This window comes from Ceratotherium simum, chromosome 3 (genome assembly GCF_057802395.1).
Source record: "Ceratotherium simum simum isolate JZ-2026a chromosome 3, ASM5780239v1, whole genome shotgun sequence".
Classification (NCBI taxonomy): Eukaryota; Metazoa; Chordata; class Mammalia; order Perissodactyla; family Rhinocerotidae; genus Ceratotherium; species Ceratotherium simum.
In genome coordinates, this window is record NC_141902.1 from 72,603,438 (window position 1) to 72,616,057 (window position 12,620).

Here is a 12,620-nt window from a genome sequence, read left to right on the forward strand (position 1 = left end):
AAGGCCTATGCTAAGATATTTCATAATTAAAATGTCAAGAGCTAAAGACAGAGAATCCTAAAAGCTGCAAGAGAAAGGCAACAAGTTACATACAAAGGAAACCTCATAAGGCTATCAGCTGACTTCTCAGCAGGAACCTCACAGGCTAGAAGGGAGTGGCATGATATATTTAAAGTGCCAAAAGGAAAAAACCTACTGCCAAGAACACTATACCTGGCAAGGTTATCATTAAGAATGGAAGGAGAGATAAAGAGTTTCCCAGAAAGGCAAAAATTAAAGGAGTTAATCACCAAGAAACCACTCTTACAAGAAATGTTAAAGGGACATATTTAAATGGGAAAGAGAAGACCACAAGAAGGAATAAGAAAATTATCCAAAAAAATCATAATAATAAAATCACTGGTAAAGGCAAATATATAGTAAAGGTAGCATATCAACCACCTATGAAGCTAATGTGAAAGTCAAAAGACAAAAGTACTCAAATTATCTGTTTCCAAGATAAGAGGTTAAGGGATATACACACAAAAGAGGTTAAATATGATATCAAAAACATAAAATGTGGGAGGAGGGGAGTAAAAGAGTATCGAGCTTTTAGCAATAGGTCAAATATAAGAGACCATCAACTTAATATAGATTGCCATTTACATAGGTTATTATATATGAACTTCATGGTAATCAAAAACCAGAAACCTATAATAAATAAACAAAAAATTAAGACAAAGGAACCCAAATGTAATACTAAAGAAAGCCATCAAACTACATGGGAAGACAGCAGGAGAAGAAGAAAGGAACAGAGAGGAACTACTAAAACACCCAGAAAAAAAGTAACAAAATGGCAATAAGTACATACTTATGAACACCTACTTTACATGTCAGCGGACTAAATGCTCTAATCAAAAGGCATAGGGTGGCTCATTGGATAAAAAAATAAGACCCATATATATGCTGCACACAAGAGACACACTTCAGACCTAAAGACACTCACAAACTGAAAGTGAAGGGGTAGAAAAAGATGCTCTATGCAAATGGCAATGAAAAGAAAGCTGGGGTAGAAATACTTATCTATGACAAAATAGACTTTAAAACAGAAACTGTAACAAGAGACAAGGACACTACATAATGATAAAGGGAACAATCCAACAAGACGATTATAACACTTGTAAATATCTATGCACCCAACATAAGAGCACCTAAATATATAAAGCAATTATTAACAGACAAAAGGAGAAATAGATAGGAACACAGTAATACTAGGGGACTTTAACACTCCACTTACATTGATGGATAGATTATCCAAACAGAAGATCAATAAGCAAACATTGGCCTTAAACGACACACTAGACCAGACGGACTTAGTAGATATACACAGAACATTCTCTCCAAAAACTGCAGAATACACATTCTTTTCAAATGTACGTGGAACATTCTCCAGGATAGATCACATATTAGACCACAAAACAAGTCTCAATAAATTTAAGAAGATGGAAATAATACCAGACATCTTTTCTGACAAAAATGATATGAAACTAGAAATCAACTTCAGGAAGAAAACTGGAAAAGCCGCAAATATGTGGAGATTAAACAAAATACTACTGAACAATGATTGAGTCAATGAAGAAGTCAAAAGAGAAATTAAAAAATACCTGGAGACAAATGACAATGAAAATATGACATGCCAAAATTTATGGGTTACAGTAAAAGCCGTTCTAAGATGGAATTTTATAGTAATACAGGCTTACCTCAACAAACAAGAAAAATCTCAAATAAATGATCTAACAGTGCACCTAAAGGAAATAGAAAAAGACGAACAAAAAAAGCCCAAAATCAGTAGAAGGAAGGAAATAATAAAAATCAGAGCAGAAATAAATGACATAGAGATTAAAAAGCAATAGAAAAAATCAATGAAACTAAGAGGTGGTTCTTTGAAAAGATAAACAAAATAGGCAAACCTTTCACTAGACTCACCAAGAAAAAAAGAGAGAAGGCTCAAATAAATAAAATCAGAAATGAAGTAGGAGAAATTACAATGGACACCTCAGAAATACAAAAGATTATGAGAGACCACCATGAAAAGCTATACACCAACAAATTGGATAATCTACAAGAAATGGATAAATTCTTAGACTCATACAATCTTCCAAAACTGGATCAAGAAGAAATAGAGATATTGAATAGACCAATCACCAGTAAGGATGTCGAAACAGTAGTAAAAAACTCCCCAAAAACAGAAGTCCAGGACCAGATGGCTTCCCTGGTGAATTCTGCCAAACATTGAAACAAGACTAAATACCTGTCATTCTCAAACTCTTCCAAAAAATGGAAGAGGAGGGGAAGCTTCTTAACTCATTCTCTGAGGCCAACATTACTCTGATACCAAAAACAGACAAGGAGAACACACAAAAAAAAGAAAATTACAGGCCAATATCACTGATGAACATGGATGCAGAAATCCTGAACAAAATACTAGCAAGTCAGCTACAACAATACATTAAAAAGATCGTACATCATGATCAAGTGGGATTTATTCCAGGGATGCAGGGATGATTCAACATCCACAGATCGATCAACGTGATACACCACATTAGCAAAATGAAGTATAAAAATCACATGATAATCTCAATAGATGCAGAGAAAGCATTTGACAAGATAGAGCATTCATTTATGATAAAAATTCTTAATAAAATGGGTATAAAAGGAAAGTACTGCAACGTAATAAAAACCATATATGACAGACCCATAGTTAATATCATACTCAATGGGGAAAAACTGAAAGCTATCCCTTCAAGAACAGGAACCAGACAAGGATGCCCACTGTCACCACTCCTATTTAACATAGTATTGGAAGTCCTAGCCAGAGCAATCAGGCAAGAAAAAGAAATAAAAGGGATCCAAATAGGAAAGGGAGAAGTGAAACTGTCACACATTTGTAGATGACATGATTTTATATATAGAAAACCCTAAGAAACCCACCAAAAAAACATTTAGAAATAGTACATGAATACAGCAAAGTTGCAGGATACAAAATCAAGATGCAAAAATCAGTTGTGTTTCTGTACACTAACAAAGAAGTGGTGAAAAGAGAAATTAAGAATACAATCCCATTTACAATTGCAACAAAAAGAATAAAGTACGTAAGAATAAACTTAACCAAAGAGGTGAAAGAGCTGTACACTGAAAAGTGTAAAACATTGTTGAAAGAAATCGAAGAAGACACACAGAAATGGAAAGATATTCCATGCTCATGGATTGAAAGAATTAACATAGTTAAAATGTCCGTAATTCCTAAAGCAATCTACAAATTCACTGCAATCTCTATCAAAATCCCAACACCATTTTTCACAGAAATAGAACCAAGAATCCGAAAATTTATGTGGAACAACAAAAGATCCCGAATAGCCAAAGGCATCCTGAGAAAAAGTACAAAGCTGGAGGTATCACACTCCCTGACTTCAAAATATACTACAAGCTATAGTAATCCAAACAGCATTATACTGGCACAAAAACAGACACACAGATCAATGAAACAGAATTGAGAGCCAAGAAATAAACCCACACATCTATGGCCAGCTAATTTTCCACAAGGGAGCCCAGAACACACAATGGAGAAAGGAAAGTCTCTTCAATAAGTGGTGTCGGGAAATCTGGACAGCCACATGTTAAAAAATGGAAGACCATTATTTATGCCATACACAAAAATTAACTCAAAATGGATTAAAGACTTGAATGTAAGACCTGAAACCCTGAAACTTCTGGAAGAAAACATAGGCAGTATACTCTTCAATATCAGTTTTAGCAGCCTATTTACAAGTACCATATCTGACAGGGCGAGGGAAACAATAGAAAAAATAAACAAATGGGACTACATCAAACTAAAAAGCTTCTGCACAGCAAAGGAAACCATCAACAAAATGAAAAGACAACCTAACAATTGGGACAAGATATTTGCAAACCATTTATCTGATATGGGGTTATTATCCAACATGTATAAAGAACTAATAGATCTCAACAACAACAAAAAAACAATCCAATTAAAAAATGGGCAAAAGATCTGAACAGACATTTTTCCAAAGAAGATATACAAATGGCCAACAGGCACATGAAAATATGTCCAGCATCACTCATTATTAGGGAAATGCAAATCAAAACTATAATGGGATATCACCTCACACCCGTCATAATTGCTATAATTAACAAAGCAAGAAATATCAAGTGTTGGAGAGGTTGTGGAGAAAAGGAAACTTTCATGCACTGGTGGGTATGCAAACTGGTACAGCCACTACGGAAAACAGTATGGAGATTCCTCAAAAAATCAAGAATAGAACTACCATACGATCCAGCTATTCCACTGCTGGGTATTTATCCAAAGAACATGAAAACACAAATGCGTAAAGATACATGCACCCCTATGTTCATTGTGGCATTATTCACAATAGTGAAGACTTGGAAACAACCTAAGTGCCCATCAAGGGACGAATGAATAAAGAAGATGTGGTATATATACACAATGGAATACTACTCAGCTATAAAAAAATGAAATCTTGCCATTTGTGACAGCATGGATGGACCTTGAGGTTATTATGCTAAATGAAATAAGTTAAAGAGAGAAAGTCAAATACTATATTGTCTCACTCTTAAATAGAAAATAAACACAACAACAACAACCATACACATAGATACAGAGATTAGATTGGTGGTTACCAGAGTGGATGGGGGAGGGAGGAGGGTGAAAGGGGGTAACTGGGTACATATGCATGGTGATGGATGGTAATTAGTGTTTGGGTGGTGAACACGATGTAGTCTACACAGAAATCAAAATATAATGACATACACCTGAAATTTGTGGAATGTTATAAACCGTTGTTACCTCAATAAAAAAAATTTTTAATAAAAAATGTGATATAAATATTTCAATGTAATATTATTCAGCCACCAAAAAGGAAATCCTGCCATTTGTGACAACATGGATGAACCTTGAGGATGTTATGCTAAGTGAAATGAGTCAGAGAAAGACAAAAACTGTATGATCTCACTTATATATATATATATGTGGAATCTAGAAAAGCTGAACACATAGAAAGTAGATTGGTGGTTGCCTTGGGCTGGGGAGTGGGGAAAATGGAGAGATGTTGGTCAAAGGGTACCAACTTCCAGTTATAAGATGAATAAGTTCTGGGGATCTAATGTGTAGCATGGTGTCTCTAATTAACAGTACTATACTGTGTACTTGAAAGTTGCTAAGAGAGTACATCTTAAATGTTCTCACCACAAAAAAAACAAAGTAGTTATGTGATTTAATGGAGATGTTAACTAACCTTATTGTGGTAATCATTTCACAATATGTATGTGTATCAAGTCATTATATTGTACGCCTTAAACTTAACCAATGTTATTTTTCAGTTATATCCCAATAAAGCTATAAAAAAAATTATCATGCATGCAAAACAGCAGGAGAAATACAACCCAGATAAGGAGAAACATCAGTCAATTGAAACTGACCCAGAAATGACACAAGTGATAGAATTACTAGATAAAAACATTAAAACAGTGATTTTAACCACATTTTTTAACCACATAGTTTCTAGTTCAAGAAACTATAGAGGGAAGACTTGAACATGTTAGGTAGAGACTGGGAAGATATTTAAATGCCCAAATCAAAATGCTAAGGATGAAAAATACAATGTCTGAGACAAAAAAAATATATAGTGCATGGGGTTAATGGCAGATTAAACATTGCAGAAGAAAAGATCAGTGATAGATTCTATAACAATAGAATCAGATCAGATTCTGTAACAAAAGAAACTATCCAAAATAGAACACACAGAGAAAAAAAGGCTATATAAAATGAACAAAGCATCAGTGAGCTGTGGACAACCTCAAATGGCCTAACATATACACAATTGGAGTCACGGAAGGAGAGGGGGATGGGGAATTTGAAGAAATAATGGCTGAAAAATTTCTAAATTTGATGAAAAGTATAAACCCTCAGATTTAGGAATCTCAAAGAACCCTAAGCAAAAGAAACATGAAGGAAACTATGCCAAGGAACATCATAATCAAATTTCTCAAGACCATTTTTAAAGCAGCCAGAGGGAAAATAAATGTTACATATAGAAGAAAAGATAAAGGATGACAGTGAATTTCTTATAAGAAACAGTACAAGCTAGAAGACAGTGGAGGTGCTGCAAGTAAAAATAAATGTCAACCTAGAACTTTTTAGCCAGTAAAACTGTTTTTTCAAGAATGAAGTTGAAGTAGACTTATTCAGACATACAAAAGCTGAAAGAATTCACCTGCAGACCTGCGGGAAAAACATGGTAACAGAATTACTTCAAACAGAAGGAAAATGATATCGATGGAATTAGGGATCTCTACAAATGAATGAGGATATTAATTCATGGGTTAATATCATGACTTTTTCCTTATTATATAAATCTCTTTGAGATAAGGGAATATTTCAAGGATATAATAAAAATGAACTGAGATGCTTAAAATATGCATAGAAGTAAAATGTATGACAGCAGCAGCACAGAGGCTGGGGGGTAGGAAATGGAAGTCTACTGTTGTGAAGTTCTTGTACTATACATGACTCAGTATGTGACTTCAGACTAAACTGTAATAGGTAGAGATGTATTATACACACCCTAAAGCAACCACTAAATAACACAACGAAGTTTTATCTGAAAAGCCGACAAAGGAGGTAAAGTGAAATCATAAAATATACTCAAAAGAAAGTAAAAAAAGAAGAAATGGAGTAAACAAATGGAACAAATAGAATACAAATAGTAAGCAGTAGATATAAACTGAAATATATTCACAATTCATCAATTGTAAATGATCTAAACATCCCAGTTAAAAGTCAGAGGTTGTCAGGATGGATATAAAAGCAACGTTGAACAATATGCTACCTAAAGGGAACTAACTTTAAATATAGACACACAAATAGATTAAAAGTAAAAGGTAATGCTAGCACTAATCAAGAGAAAGCTGGAATGCCAATATCATACGAAGTACATTTCACAGCAAAGAGTATTGACAGGGATAAAAATGGTCATTTTGTAGTGGTAAAGTGGTCAGTTCATCAAAAGGACATGATAATCCTAAACATTTACAATAAAAAACCTTCCAAATGCATGAAATGAAAATAACAGAGCTGCAAGGAGAAATAACAAATCCACAGTTACAGTTGGAGATTTTAATACCCCTCCCTCAATAACTGATAGAACAATTAGAAAATCTGTCAGATAGAAGACTTGAACAGCTCTATCAACCAACTTGATCTAATTGCCATTTATAGAAAACTCTACTTAATAAAAGCACATTCTTTTCAAGTGCACATGGAACAATTACCAATACAGACCATAATTTGGGCCAGAAGACAAATCTCATAAATCAAAAGGTTTCAAGTTATACAAAATATATTCTCTGCCTACAATGGAATTAATTAGGAATCAATAACAATAAAGTCTCTGGAAAATCCCATAAATATTTGGAAAGTAAATAAAATATTTCTAAATAACTGATGGGTCAAAGAAGGAATCATAGTTAAATTGGAAATAATTTTGAATTGAGTAAAAATGAAAACATATAAAAATGTGTGGGATCCAGCAAAAGCAGTAGGATCCTTAAAAGGAGGTAATATAGCATGAAATGCCTTTTTTATAAAAGAAAAATGGTCTCTAAACAATGACCTCAGCTTCTACCTTAAGAAACTGGAATAAGAAGGACAAATGCAACCCAAAGTAAGCAGAAGAAAGGAAATAAAGATCAGAGCAAGAATCCATGAAATAGATAACAGAAAATTAGAGAAAAATCAAAGAAAACAAAAGTTGGTTCTTTGAGAAAGTCAATGTAATTGATAAAACCTCCATCTAGACTGATCAATAAAAAAAAGAATATTCAAATTTATAGCATATCAGGAATGAGGGAATTTTCATCACTGTAGAATGTACAGTTATTGAAAGGTGAAGTATAATGAACAAGTTTATGCCAACAAATTCAACTTTTTAGCTGAAATGGACAAGTTCCTCAAAGGACACACACTCTTTAAAGCTCACTTAAGAAGAAACAGATGACTGGAATAGCCCTGTGTCTATTTAAGAAATTGAATTTCCCGCAAATAAATCTCCAGAATCAGATGACTGGTGATTTCTGCCACACATGTGAGTAACAGATAGTACCAGTTCTTCACAAACTACATCAGAAAATTGAGGAGAGAATTCTCCCCAACTCATTTTTTTGAGGACAGCTTTATTCTTATATCAAAACCAGACTCAGACGTTATTAGGAAAATACCAATATCCTTCGTGAACATAGATGTAAATATTCTTAACATTTTAGAGCATAAAATCCAATGATATATAAAAGGATAATACAACATGACAAAGTGAGATTTATGCCAGAAGTTGCATAATTGTTTTAACATTAGAAAAAAAAAAAACCATATGATCATTTCAGTGGATGGAGGGGGAAAAAAGCATTTAGCAAACTTTAACCTCTGTTTCAGACAAAAACTTTCAGCAATCTAGGAATAAAAGAACTTCCTTAACTTGATAAAGTGCATCTCTGTTAAATCTAGAGTTAACACAGTACTGAATGGTGATAGACTAAAAGCTTTCCCTGACTTAAGGAACAAAGCAAGGACATCTGCTGTCACCACTTCTATTCAGCAGTGCTGCAGATTTGGCAAGGGCACTACAACAATGCAAAGAAAGAAGAGGCATTCAGATTGGAAAGAGAATTAAAGCTGTCTATTTATACATAATATTATTTATGTAGAAAATCTGAATGTATCTACAAAAAAGTTACTAGAATTAATAAGTGAGGTTAGCAGGGTTGCAGGGTAGAAGATCAATAAGTAAAAGTCAATTGTATGTCTTTATACATGTACATATGCAATCAGAAATGGAAATTTAAAAGTACTGTTACAGTGCCCTCCCTGCAAAATTGAAATAGTAAGGAAAAAATTTGACTAAAAAATGTGGGTGACTTATTAGACGGAAAACTACAAAATATTGCTGAGAGAAATTTTAAAAGACCTAAGTCATGGAGGAGTATGCTGTGTTCATGGATTGGAAGACTCAAGATTGTTAACGTGTCGGCTTTCCCCAAATTAACCTATAGGGTCAACCCTTCTCAATCAAAATTTCTGTAGAAATTGACAAGCTGATTGTAAAATTCATATGGAAATGCAGAGTACCTGGCATAGTTAAAACAACTTGGAAAATGAGGAGCAAAATTGGAGGACTGACACTACCTGACTTCAAGCTTCATTTTAAAGCTACAGTTATCAGGATAGTGTAGTATTGGTGTAGAGAAATATATCAGTGGAGCAGAATAAGAAGTCCGAAAATGTACCCCCAGATACAGACACAATGAATGTGGAAAAAAATGAAAATTGATTTCTCCCTACAATTTCCAATGCACAATTTACAAAAGTGCAAAGATAATTTATTGGAGAAGAGATAGTATTTTCAACAAATGGTTTTGAACAATTGGATAACCATTTGACAAGCAGTAAACTTAAATTCTTATCTTCCACCATATCCAAAATTAACTCAAAATGATTCATACTTATAAATGTAAAACCTAAAACTAAAAACTTCTAGAAGAAAACATGAGAGAAAACCTTCATGACCTTAGGTCAGGCAAAGATTTTTAGCTAGAACTCCAAAAGCACAATCCAGTAAAGAAACACAGTATAAATCAGACTTCATAAAAATTGTGAACTTCTGCTTTTTGAAAGACACTATTAAGAGATTAAAAGAACATGCTACTGACTGGAAAGCATATTTGCGATCATATGTCTGACTAAGATCTTATATCCAAAATTATACAGAGCTTTCAAAATTCAATAATAAGAAAACAAGTTTGTTATCAGGGCTTGCCACAGTGTAGGCTAGTTGACATTCACACGATGAAACTCCTTAAATGAAATGTTGATTTATAGCAAGGGTGGGCAGCCTGTTTCTATAAAGGACCAAATAGTAATAAATATTTTAGGCCAGCCACATACAGTCTCTGATGTGTATGTTTCTTTCAGGTTTGTTTTTTCACAACCCTTTAAAAATGTAAAACCCATTCTCGGCTCACTGGCCTTTCAAAAAGAGGCCGTGGGGTCATACTTGGCCCGTGTGTGGGCACTAGTCTTCCAGCACCTGATTTAGACTGAAAGACTCCTATTCTTTGGCATTAGGGCAGCTTATGTAAAAGGAGGAGGTAGGAAATTATGAAATTTTGAGTTCAGGTCTGAATGATTCTTTTGATTGATTTAACAATTGATTTGAAGCATGTAGATTGAGAGGTATACATCAAATAAGTGAGCAGCAAACCAAAAGCCTAGTATTTAAAAATTTTAAAACATTTAAGAATTAAACTGTATTTCAGTTATATTTGGTGACCTTTTTTGCAGTCCATGTGACCGCCCTCGTGTCATTGAGTCTCTGAGAGGAATTGAGGTGGTTGATGTTGCTGCTGGCGGAGCCCACAGTGCCTGTGTCACCGCAGCTGGGGACCTCTACACGTGGGGCAAAGGCCGCTATGGCCGCCTGGGGCACAGCGACAGTGAGGACCAGTTAAAGCCAAAGCTGGTGAGAAGGCCTGAAGGGGCAGCTTGCCATGGTCATTATAACTTTTAGAAGTCAAAAGTATTTCCTGTCCCAGATTCTTTTTAGTTTTAGAGTTGATGGTCATGGCCTCATTATTTACAAGTAGCTTTGGTGGAAATAAACCATTTTGATATGTATTCCATGGGTCTTTTAAACAGAATAGTGTTTGAAATAACCTTTTATTTATACTAGTAAATATTACTTGGCATCTAGCCAAATGCTTTGTCTTCTAGAAGGCCCACTGCATTTTGGGTGAGGCAATGGAGTAAGAGGCTTCCTGGTGTGGTAGGACTGGCTTATTGGGGACAGGTACCTGCCTCCTACAGTTGAGATGCTTATAGTTCAAATAGATGAAAGTGTTTTCTGTTTTGTTGTACAGGATTATTAAAATTACCTGTTCTCTGTAAAGACTTAAAACAGACACCGCCACACAGAAAGAATCTTAGCATTTGAAAGCCTTTCCTTGGGGGAACCTCCTTTCTGTTGCCATCAGATAACCTTGATGCCCCTTTCTCTGAAGGTGGAGGCACTGCAGGGCCACCGCGTGGTTGATGTTGCTTGTGGCAGTGGAGACGCTCAGACCCTCTGCCTCACCGACGATGACACTGTCTGGTCCTGGGGGGACGGGGACTACGGCAAGCTCGGCAGAGGAGGCAGCGACGGCTGTAAAGTGCCCATGAAGGTATTTCTGTTTACACAGCGGGAGAAGAGTGCCTTTCCCGGTGCTCCAGGACCCGCGGGTGTGAGGTCTCTCAGGCCGCTCCTGGGCACCGTCCAAGTGCACAGAGCCCCCAGAGGCCGCCTGGGCTCGCCACCTCATCTTTTATTATAAAGATGAGTCTAACCTCATCTTTACCTTCTTTGCAGAAAATATAATGGGTAATTGGGTAAAAAGTGAGTGAAAGGCCCAAAGGTATTAAGATATTTTAAGTGCTATTTGTGCTCTCTTGAGAAATGTGTGTAATCTAGTGGGTACCGCAGAGCCTGTGGTTTTATTTAGGGTGTAGACCTGTTTGAAGAAAAGGATAACAGATTGTTCACACTCTTTTCAGTCTATAGAGGTATGTAGCTGTGGAATGTAATAGTACTTGCTGAAAGGATTGCATCTTGCTTAGCCAGGGGACATCCTGTGAGAAGCTAAAAGCCTGCAGGCTTGGGTCAGGGGCCAGATCGCTTTGCTCCACTCTGAGCTGAGTGACTCAGCAATTTCATAACTTTGCAAGACAGTCTTTTGCCTTTGTTAATGGATAGTTGGCAGAGGTTAAGTTTACTGATATGTTTAGATCAGGTACTGACTGCTTAGTGGCGTGCACTGTATGAACATCACAGGGCTGTTTAGCTGAGGTGATTGGCTGTGGACTTGGGGGTGTAGGTGCTGTGAAAGAAAACTAGAAACCATCTCTGCTTGGCATCCTCTCTTGTTGGGGCTCTAGGACTGCACGTGTGGAATAGAGACCTTCACAGTGCATAGGCAGGCCTCGGGATGGCGTACGCCCTCAGATCGACAAGAGCCTGAGCCGGAATTGTGTAGCTTTTCTTCCTAGAGCTGTGCTGCCCGGCGCAGTAGGGCACACGTGGGTATTTTAGTTTAAATGTAAATCAGTTTAGAGTAAGTAAAATTAAAGTTCACTCGCTCACTCGCGCTGGCCACATTTAACACGCTCAGGAGCCTCATGTGGCTGCTACTTCCATATTGGGCATTGTGGACACAGCACGTTTCCATCACTGCAGAGTGGTTTTGGCAGGTGCTGCCCAGAGCCAAAGCCTGGTGGAGGGGACGTGCCTAGAGGCCACACTGTGCCCCTGCACCCTGGCAGGTGCTGCTGGCCAACCAGGGGCACAGGGCTGCCGTCTTGTCCTTATTAGCTCTTGCTCTTTTTCCCTTATGGGTATACGGTATTTTAATCACATTAAGAATTACTTAGGGTTTTCACATTTATGAAAAAATTGTTGTAGACTTTCTTATGCTAAGGAGGCTTTAGACACAGGCTTTGCACTTTCAAGGACTAGGATGTT

At 36.3% G+C, this 12,620-nt stretch overlaps 1 protein-coding gene across 12 annotated transcripts in view; it reads left to right on the forward strand.

Moving 5' to 3' along the window:
- The window catches only part of HERC2 (HECT and RLD domain containing E3 ubiquitin protein ligase 2), a 236,909-nt gene that overhangs the window by 205,369 nt on the left and 18,920 nt on the right, over positions 1-12,620 (forward strand). For 11 of the 12 annotated variants that reach the window (XM_087428800.1, XM_087428792.1, XM_087428797.1 and 8 more), the window contains 2 exons: positions 10,409-10,586; positions 11,125-11,286. In XM_087428800.1, coding sequence (XP_087284926.1) covers positions 10,409-10,586; positions 11,125-11,286 — 340 coding nt within the window. The remainder of the gene's footprint in view (positions 1-10,408; positions 10,587-11,124; positions 11,287-12,620) is intronic. The other variant, XR_015551576.1, reaches the window with a different exon arrangement.